General features: G+C 43.9%; 1 protein-coding gene across 8 annotated transcripts in view; it reads right to left on the reverse strand.

The window, feature by feature from the left end:
• Positions 1-2,762: 2,762 nt before the first annotated feature.
• The window catches only part of ARMCX4 (armadillo repeat containing X-linked 4), a 13,623-nt gene continuing 5,389 nt past the window's right edge, over positions 2,763-10,996 (reverse strand). For 4 of the 8 annotated variants that reach the window (XM_019629215.1, XM_019629216.1, XM_019629212.1 and 1 more), the window contains one exon: positions 5,930-10,929. In XM_019629215.1, coding sequence (XP_019484760.1) covers positions 7,108-10,929 — 3,822 coding nt within the window. In that variant the 3' untranslated portion in view covers positions 5,930-7,107. The other 4 variants (XR_002122402.1, XR_002122401.1, XM_019629213.1 and 1 more) reach the window with 4 other exon arrangements.

Consider the following 10,996-nt stretch of genomic DNA (forward strand, 5'->3'; position numbering starts at 1 on the left):
TCATGAGGATATAAAGTATAGGGGATATAATCAATATGGTAATAACTATGTATAGTGCCAGTTGGTACTAGTTAGGGGGATCACTTCTTAAATTATATAAATGTCTAACCACTATGCTGTATACTTGAAACTTATAAAATAATACTGAATGTCAACTCTAATTGAAAATTTTTAAAAAGGGTGGAAAGATCGATAATATTGTGATAGCGTGGTACAGTGCCAGATGGCTGCTGGACTTATCATGGTGATCACTTCTTTAGCATAGGGAATAAAATCATTAATGTGGTAATAGCACTGCATAGAGCTAGGTGGGTACTGTTGAATAACTATTATGTACACTTAAAACTAATATAATATTGTATGTTAACTGTATTTTAATAAAAAATATTAAAACAAAAAACTGACTTAGGGCCAGAAGGTGAGCAAGGGATTATGACTTTTTATAACATGTTAGACTCCTGAACATGTTAGATATCTTTCCTTTTCTTTTTTGTTTTTTAGTTTCAAGTATACAAAAAAATGTAATAGTTAGACAAATTCACCTCTCACAGTGATAATCCCCCTCCCCCAATCTATTGCCCCTCTGACCTCATATATATAATTACAATTCCATTGACTCTATTCCCTATGCTGTACTCCATATTCCCTATGCTGTATTCCATATCCTGTGAATATATATATATATATATTTATATATTACATCATAGTTGACATACATTATTATTCAGCTTCAGCTTCAGGTTTACAGTGCAGTGGTGAAGCATGTACACTGTCCATGAAGTAGACTCCCTAATAAGACATGTGCCCATCTGACACCCTACAAAATCTTTACATTATTGATTACATTCCCCAAACTGTCTTTCATATCCCCGTGGCAATACTGTAGTTACCAATTTATGCTGTCTAATCCCCTCCCTTTCTCCCTCGTCCCCACCCCCCTCCCATCTAGCAACCATCAGTTTTTCCTCTATATCTCTGAGACTATTTCTGTTTACTTTGCCAATTTATTCAGTTCTTTAGATTCCACATATAAGTGAGATCATATGGCATTTGTCTTTCTCCAACTGACTTATTTCACTTAGCATAATTCTCTAGGTCCATCCATATCATATGTATATATGTGAAGAAGATTTCATTCTTCTTTACAGCTGAGTAATACTCCATTGTACAAATGTACCACAGTTTCTTAATCCAGTCATCTACCGATGGGCATTTCGGTTGTTTCCAAGACTTGGCTGTTGTAAATGGCACTGCAATAAACATAGGGGTGCATATATCTTTTCGAATTAGCATCTGGGATTTCTCTGAATAGATACCCAAGAGTGGAGTTGCTGGGTCTTAAAGTTCCATTTCCAGTTTTTTGAGATACCTCCATACTGATTTCTTCTCTTCTCTTTTTTTTAAAGATTTTATTGGGGAATTAGGGAAGGTGAACATTGTTGGGGAATTGGGGAGTGGGAAGAGCTACGTTGTTGTCCTTCTATCTTAGCTGTGGAGGGCGCAGCAGCTCAGCTCCCAAGTCCAGTCACCATCTGGCTGCCTGGCAGCAGCTCGCGGCTGCTCAGCTCAGGGTGCCATGTTCAATCTTAGTTACGTGTGGGCATAGCCCACCATCCCATGTGAAAGTCAAACCAGATACCTTGTTGCTAACAGCGCACGCTCTAACCACTGAACCATTCAGCCGCCTGTCGGCAGCTCAGGGAAGCTCAGCTCAAGGTGCCGTGTTCAATCTTAGTTGCGGGTGGGAGTAGCCCACCATCCCATGTGGGAGTCGAACTGGCAATCTTGTTGTTAGGAGCACATGCTCTCACCAGCTGAGCCATCCTGCAACCTGTTGGCAGCTCAGCGGCAGCTCAGCTTGGGTGCAGCTCACTGGCCCATGTGGGAATCGAACCGGTGACCCTGCCGCTCAGAGCTTGAGCTCTTAACCAACTGAGCCAGTCTCCGGCCCCATACTGATTTCCATAGTGGCTGCACCAATCTGCAATCCCACCAACAGTGCACGAGGGTTCCCTTTTTTCCACAATCTTGCCAGCACTTGTTGTTTGTTGATTTATATATGAAATCATAAAAGACCCCGAATAGCCATGGCAATCTTGAGAAATAAGAACAAAGTTGGAGGTATCATGCTACTCAACATCAAATCATACTACACGGTTTTGTAATCAAAACAGCATGGTACTGGCATAAAAACAGACACATAGATCAATGGAACAGAATAGAGAGCCCAGAAATGAATCCATTCATATACGGTCATTTAATCTATGACAACGGAAGCAAGAATTTACATTGGGGTAAAGACAGTGTATTTAACAAATGGTGCTGGGAAAACTAACACATGTAAAACAAAATGAAACTGTACCACCTCCTTAAGCCATATACGAGAACAAATTCAAAATGGACTAAAGACTTAAATGTAAGACTAAAACCATAAAACTCAGAAGAAAATATAGGGAGTAAATTTGAAGACATTACCCTGATTAATATTTTTACTGATATATCCCCTCAGGCAAGGGAACTGAAAGAAAAAATAAACATATGGGATTACATCAAAATTAAAAGTTTTTTCACAGCAAAGGAAACCATCAATAAAACAAAAACGCAGCCTACTGAATGGGAGAAGATATTTGTCAATGATACATCTGATAAGGGGTTGATATCTAAAATTTATAAAACACTCATTCAACTCAACACCAAAAAAACAAACAACCCAATTAAAAAATGGGCAGAGGATATGAAGAGGCTTTTCTCTAAAGAGGACATACAGATGACCAACAGAAACATGAAAAAATACTCAACTTCACGAATCGTTAGAGAAATGCAAATAAAAACCACAGTGCAATACCACCTCTCTCCGGTTAGACTTCTTTTGACTGCACAGATTTGAGTACAGATTGTACTCAATACAGATGGCTGCCAATTTTCCCTAAGGCTCTGTTTTACATTGACTATGCATACTCGATTAACTACCTCTTAACCATCTATTTAGTAGGGCTACTGTGTTCTATTAACCATCTCCAGAACTCTCTGCAGGTCAGCCATCCCTGCAGTCCACCTGACTTCTGGCAATTAAGTGCAATCATCCTCTATTGTTTCAGAGTCATCGCTGTTTCTATCAGTGATTCTCATTCTATAACATCCTCTCCTACTCTGAGCCCTGGCCTGTAAAAGCTAGCCACCACTGAATTTAGTGATGCTGGTGCCCCTCCCACCAGTGCATTCCTTATAGCTTTAGCAAACGATGGGCCCTTTGGGTCCTCCTGCAGAACATGGTTGTCTGGAGGATTTCCTGGCTTATATACTATGTTGATTCTATCATTCCCACTCCCCTGAGCTTTTAATCCCATCTCCCACCATCTGCTATGGCAGCTCTGGCATTTATACCTCACTCACTGTGGGCCATTGTTTTTTTGCATACTTTGAGGAGTCATTCTAGTGTGATTTCACATGATCTCCTGGGGTCTTTCCCAGGGTGATAAATCCTGTATTTTGGGAGAGAACTCTCAAATCAATTAATTCACTCTCAGTCAATTTTATATTCTAGCTCCCCTCATCAGTGCCATGCTTACTCCCTTAGCACCTGCTAGTACATTCTGGCTAGATCCTGCAGCTCTTTCTTAGGGGCATTCCCTTTTCTTCCTTATCAGGCCTAGCACATCCCCAGCGATGTGGCAGCTGTGTGCTGGCAGCTATACTGTGACATAACCCTAGATATAGGTGCAATGGCTAGAATGGGAGGTGGGGACAGATTCTGAGGGAAACACACATTATCTTACAGAGGAAAGGGCTTTGCATGTTTAAGCAAGGTGAGGCGCTACCCCTTAATAGAAAGGAATGGGATGCTTCTGAATGCTCAAGGGGTTCAGGGAAATCTGAGGATATAAGATTTTTATGGACATCAATCAAGATGTCCTCATCTGATGTGTCAGGGTCCCATTCCTTCCTAACCAGGGCCCTGACCTTGGCATAGCAGACGTGTCTTGGTTGGGATTTTAACTTTCTTTGAAGCTTGCTTCCAATAAGTCCTGGGCCTGGTTCTCAAATTTCTCTACCCTCTACCTGGAAAAGATGAGGGCCTCTGGACCTCTTTATATTTTATGAATGAAGCCCTGCCTGACTTTCTCACACAGATTTTAACTGTTGATTAATTTATTCAGCTTTTCATTATTTTTTTTTCTTGAGGTCAATCACGCTTAGCTATAGCCACCCAATTTTCTGGCCTTCCTTGTATTTAATATTTCCCATATTTTTCTCAAAATGCTGCTACATGGTACCAGTTAATGCCTTCTCTTCCACCAGTGCCACCCCAGTTCATCATCAGTGAAAGCTGTAACAATTCCTCTGCCACCTGTTCCAGGTGCCTCTCTATTCCACCTACCACCAATGACGGAGCCATCATTGCCAGCTGGGCAGTAGGTGATCCATCTCCAAAATGTCATCACAATGTATGGTTTCCTGACTGCTCCTCATACCAACTGTTGTAGGCTGGCTTCCTGGAGAGCAGACTCAGAGACAGAGATCAGCATGAAGGGCTTTTACTAGGGAATGCTCTTGGGATCAACACCTGTGGATGGGAAAAAAAAAAGTAGGATTGGACAGACGGAGAAATTAAGCTATCCCATTTGGGGCAAGAAGGCAATGTTGATGAATCATTGCATGTGAAGTACCCCAGGAATGGGGTATGACCTTAGGGGAAGTGGCTCTCCAGCTGAGGAAATTCCTGAAGAGAGCGGACAGCTGAGGGCTGTCTGCTGGCAGCACTCCTAGCAACTGAAATAATAAACTCTTTATTCCTGAAGGGGGATTAAGGCAGCAGATTGCACAATCCACCACAAAGTGTGATATTTTTTCTATTAGAAAGTTGGTGGCCATTGGATGCTAGAATACAGAACAGTTTTCCTTTTTTAAAAAGTTAAGATTTAAATTTTCAAACATTTACACACACATTTACAGCTTTATTTAAATAATATTTGTTTAAAAATTTAATTGATACCTTCCAAATACTTAGACTTAAATATGTGAGCTCCATTTATACTTTTGCTCTAGGTCTCTGAAATGCTACTTACAGGCATGCTTAGCCTGGACTCATTGTTTCCATTTGGCAAGTTATGCAAAAAATCCTGGTTCATTATATAAAAATCAGAAAATACAGATGAGTTAAACACAGATAAAATCACCTATTAATCTAACACCCATAGGAAACTATTAACATTCTCAGAGTATACATCAGTTTTTACACTGAGATAATTTAAATATATACTTTTCTTCATTAAAAAGTATAATTAGTGCTTTCACAGCCTATTTTCCCACTTAATTATATGCTGAGTCCTTTCCAAGTAAATAAGTGTAAATGTTGCAATAACAATACATAGTGCCAGGTGGGCACTATACTAATCAGGAGTATCACTGCATGAATTATATAAATTTCTAACCACTACGCTGTACACCTGAAACTAATATCAAATAATACTGAATGTCAACTAAAACTGAATAAATATATTTTTAAAAATTAGTGTAGATACCCATCTACAGTCTTAAGAGCTGCATAATGTTTCAATGTGTAGACATACCCTAATTTGCTTAGCCAAGTGCTTATTTTGAAACATGGGTCATTCAGTTTTTCACTCTTCAAAATAATTTGAAGCCTTGTACCAGCCAATTATTTGATTATTTCCTCAGGATAAATTTCTACAAGTGGAATGACTGGGTCAAAGAACATGCACACCTTAAAGGCTGCTAAAACATGTGTGCGAATGGGCCTTGTACCCAGTGTATGCTCCCATCAGCACAGTTGGAGTGCCCCCACCACACACACCCTCACCACTCTAGATGGGATAGAAGTGGATCTTCTCCAGTATGGATGCCAGCAGCCCTCTGGATGGTTCCACAAAAATCTTGGCACAGCCAACCTTATAAAAGAAACCTGATAGAAACACTAAAAATTATTCTTTCTTCTATGATATCTTCCTGTTTCAAAGTAGTAACTAATGTAGTCACTGACATAGATACCAGAGTTGGCCAAGAAAGAGGATGTTTTCCTATCAAGTGCCCCCAGGACTCTAAAATAAAACTGTCCCTCTCTATATGCCCCCAGAATGGACTCCAACACTCCTTCATTCAAAAGGTCTCATTTCCTTCCTACCCTTACCATTCCCACCATCAGCAGTGAAATGTCTCACCTTTATCATCCTGCACCTGGACCACGGTAGTCACTTCCTAACTGGTGTGCCAATCTCCAGTGGCCACCCTTGTTCCATCCCCAACTCAGACCCATCCTGCACACACATCAGCCATATGGTTTTCCTTTCATCCTGTCATTCCTGTGCTTATGAAAGGTTTTGGTGTCTTCCAGGGGTGAATGGAGTAATATGCACACACCTCAGTTTAGCAATCCGGGATCCTCCACGAACAGGACTCACCCCAACTGCTGGACTACATTTCCCATCACTCTCCTTCCCACACTGCACTCCAAGCAGGTCAGCCTCCTCTCTGGAGCAGGATCCCCACCTCCATGCCTTTCTCCCCACCACTCTTCCTTCCTCCAATGCCCTTGTGCCGTTTTTATCCCCTTCTTCAAACCCAGGTTACTTAAGTGTCCCTCCTCTGTAAAACTTGCCCTGAGCATTGTCACCTGCAGAAGTTCCTGCCCTGATGGGAAGGGTCTGGCTATAATCAGAGACTTCTGGTTTTGTTAGTATGTTTTGTTTGTTTGCTTCCATATATCTTGCTGTTTCAAAAAGATCATAAACTCAAGGACAAAGACGTGTCTTTTTTCTTCTTAAAACACACAACTTTATTGATGAGAAAAATAAAACCTCAAATGTATAAACATAAGTCCACACAAAGGACCAAAGATTACCTTACTTAGAAGAATCAGTTTAGTTTCTGCTCATGAAGCATACTAAGTTTATCTCAATCCAGACAAGGTAAAAATCAACACATGTATTTTCAGTACAAGTTTGAATTAATTTGGTGTTCATAAAATGGTCGAGCTATAGATTGTCATAAGTAACATCAATCTCAAAGTTATAATGCAATTTACAAAGTGCATTACCTCCAGGCTGCAAAACCAAAATATTACTGATTTCTTTGGAAACATACAGCTAATCAGAGTTTACTTAATAACAGCTCAACTTTTTCTTTCACCTCAGGGTCATTGTATTCTGCTGCTAAGACTCGAAGTTTCTTGGCACATGCTTTAGGTCTTTGGAAAACAAAATAAAGGGAATTTTTACTGAACTTGTCCTGGGTAAATACTCTTGCTCTTCTTTTAAAATGGTAATTTATATTTTCAAACAGTGAAAGAGCATTAAGAATATTCTCTTTTGTCTCTTTCTTGCTAAAGATATTAATCAGTGATGTTGGTGCATTGGCTATGAGCAAGTCTTTTGTCATAGATGGATTTTTAGAGAAATTCAAAAGCATTCCCAAAATATGGTCTTTAGTTTCTCCACTTCCCACAGTTAACAAACGAAGAAATTCTGAAATGTAATTTGTAACCATATGCTGATATTCACTAATAATAGTCAGGTGCTTTATCAATCTTAGTCCAGCCAGCTGCACATTTGAATTCAAGGGATAGGTGACAGTGTCTTCACACACTTGGTTTAAGTATGTTTTAACCTTCCTATGATTTTCAGCAGCCACCGAGATGTTATTCAGTGCATTTAAAGCCTTCTGCCTAACGCTGGGATGGGGATTATTGAGCAAGCTTTCAATAATTGAGATTCTGCCTGCATTACGAATGACTTCGTGGGAATATGGATAATCAGGACTGTTATACAGAGCATTATTGGCTATTTCATGAATAGAAGGATCTTCAGTCATCTCAATCATGCAAATGAGTTTTTCAAGCTCTCGTGGATCCATATTAGCTTTGTGTTTACAGAGGCAAGTCCAGGGCTGTGTTTTCTCCTCAGACCTGATCTGCTCTCTGAGCTCATCTTCAGGTGGTAAGCAGAACTCATTTTGGGATGGAAATTTCATTTCTGTCCAGATCATGGCTCCTGCCCATGACCCCATTCCTGCCCCAGGAACCATGGACGGATATGTGCCTCTTGTCTCAGGTGACTTTTTGGCTTTAGTCTTAGGTGCAGATTTGTCTTCACTTCTGTTTTCATTACCATCCCAGAACAAAGACCTTACATTGACTCCACCAGCAGCCTCAAGCTTATCATCAGTGTTGGCCTTAGCTCCACCACCCTCCTCAAAACTGACATTTTCCTCACTCTTGGATCTGTACTCATTACTGTTCTCACTCTCAGCCCAAAACAAAGACCTTAAACTGATTTCCTCAATATCAGGGCTAGACGCTCTACTTAGATCATCCTCATGTATACCCTCAGTGGAAGTCCAGGACCCCATGCCAGGCTCTTCCCCAGCCCCAAGCCTCGACCATGTAGTGGTTGCATCTCCATCCCAAAGCCAAGACTCTTTCCTGGCCTCAGCTCCAGCCTCAGCACCCACACAGGAATCCGCAAAGGCCTCTTCTTCAGATCTGATCCAGGACCCAATACTGGCCTTGTTCTCAGCCCCGAATCTGGAACTAATGATTCCCTCTTCCTCAGCCCCTGATCTGAATTCTATACTGGGTTCATTTTCACATCCAGGCCTGGACACAATACCAGCTTCTTCCCCTCTCCTGAACAAGGACCCTGTATTAGCCTCACCCCCAGCCCTAAACCAGTATCCTTTGTTGGCCTCCATCCCAGCACTGACCTTGGACCTTCGACTGGCCTGGTCCCCAGCCATACCCCAAGACCCTCCACTTGCCTGGTTCTCAGGCTCCAGCCTAGACCCAATCCAGGATTTTCCACCAGCTTGACCCCCAGTGCCAGCCCGAGAGCCTCTTCCACTGGCCTGATCCTTAAATCCAGGTTTGGAACAGCTACCTGCCTGATCCCCAGCCCCTACCCAGGACTTTCCACTGGCCTGGCATCCAGTGCCAGCCCAGGATCCACCACTGGACTGGTCTGTGGACCCTGGCCTAGACCCTCCAACAACCTGGCCTTCAGCTTCACCCCAAGACCCTCTTTCATTGGCCTGACTTCCACTGCAAGCACAGAACCATCCATTGGACTGATCCTCAGGCCCCAATGTGGACCTTCCACTGGCTTGGTCCCCAGTGCTAGCCCAGGAATCTCTAATGGACTGGTCCTTGGATCCTAGTCTAGAACCTCCACCAGCCTGGCCTCCATTGTCAGGCCAGGACCCTCTTCCACTGTCCTGATCCTCAAATCTAGTGTTTGCCTCACCACCAGCCTGATCCCCAGGTCTGTTCCAGGACCCTCTTTTGGCCTGGTCCACAACTCCAACCAAGAACCCTTCACTGACTTTATCCCCAGATTCAGGCCAGGATTTTCCACTATACTGGTCCTCAGGCCCCAACCTGGACCCTCCACCAGCCTGAACACCAGTCCCAGCCAAAGACCCTTCTTCACTGACCTGATCCTCAGATCTAGGCTTGGACCCACCACCAGAATGATCACCAATCCCAACCCAGGACCCATCACTAGCCTGGTCCACAACCCCAACCAAGAATCCTCTACTGGCCTGGTTTCCAGTCCTAGCCCAGGACCTACCATTGGACTGGTCCTCAGACCCCAGCCTAGATCCTCCACTGTGCTGGCCACCAGCACCATCCCAGGATGTATTTTCACTGGCCTGATTATCAAATCTAGGCTTGGATCCATCACCAGGTGGATCACCAGTTCCAAACCAGGACTCTCCACTAGCCTGGTCCATAGTCCCAGCCCAGTACCCAATACTAGCCTCATTCCCAGCCCCATCCTGGGACCTCCCACTGGCCTGTTCTTCAGCCCCAGCCCAGGGCCCTCCAAAGGCCTCTTCCCCAGCCCAGGACACCCCAGTGGCCTGGCCCCCAGACCAGGAAACCTCACCAGCCTGACCTCCAGTCCAGGGTTCCCCAATAGCTTGGTTCCCAGTGCCAGCCCAAGACCCCCCACTGACCTTGTTCTCAGCTCCAGTCCAGGATCCTCCAATAGCCTTATTCCCCACCCAGGACCCTTCGCTGACACGACTCCCATCCCAGAGCCCCCCACTGGCCTGGTCTCCAACTCTAGCCCGGGATCTAATACCAACCTCATTCTCAACCATAGCCCCAGGCCAGGACTTAATGTCAGCCTCATCACATGCCCCAGCCCAGGACCTAATACCAGACTTATCACTAGCCCCACTCCAAGACTCAATACTGGCTTCAATCTCATCATCAGCCCAGGCCATGCTATTCTCCCAGTATCCATCCCTAGCCTGAAACCTAAATTTGATCCATCGCTCGGAAGCAATCCAATCTTCAATACCAATTCCACTCCAGTAATAGTCATGGACCTTAGGCTGAGTCTTTCTGCAGGCCTGAGTGCCTGCCCCACCCTCACTCTCAGAAGTGGGCATGGCCTTAGCCTTGGGATTTGCATAGATAGCACCTTCCTCTGTGGCTTCTGCCTCAGACTTGGGCACAGCTTTTTCCTTTGCACCAGGCAAGGTCTTACTCTGGGAATGGGCCATTGACTGAGGCTCGCCACAGTCCATTGTATCTGTACTAGCCTCTACCTTAGACTCAGCATTGGGATTGCCCCTGATCTTACTCCTGGCACCAAGCAGGGCCACACCCTGGGAATTGTCCATACCCTGGGGCTGAACAGAGCTTGTTGAATCTGCTCCAGTCTCTGACTTGGACACAGCATTGGGATTGTCCTTGATCATACACTTGGCAACAGGCAAGGCCTCACCCTGAGAATTGTCCAGAGCTTTGGGCTGAGCAAAGCCTGTTGCATCTGCCCTGGCCTCTGCCTTAGACACAGCAATAGGATTGTCCCTGACCTTATTTTTGGTACCAGGCAAGGCCTCACCCTGAGATTTGGCTATAGCCTGGAGCTGGGTAGAGCCCATTGAATCTGGCCCAGCCCTTGCCTTAGACACAGCATTGGGATTGCCCTTGACCTTATTCCTGGCACCAGACAAGCCTTCGCCTTGTGAA

Source organism: Hipposideros armiger, unplaced genomic scaffold (genome assembly GCF_001890085.2).
Source record: "Hipposideros armiger isolate ML-2016 unplaced genomic scaffold, ASM189008v1 scaffold_831, whole genome shotgun sequence".
Classification (NCBI taxonomy): Eukaryota; Metazoa; Chordata; class Mammalia; order Chiroptera; family Hipposideridae; genus Hipposideros; species Hipposideros armiger.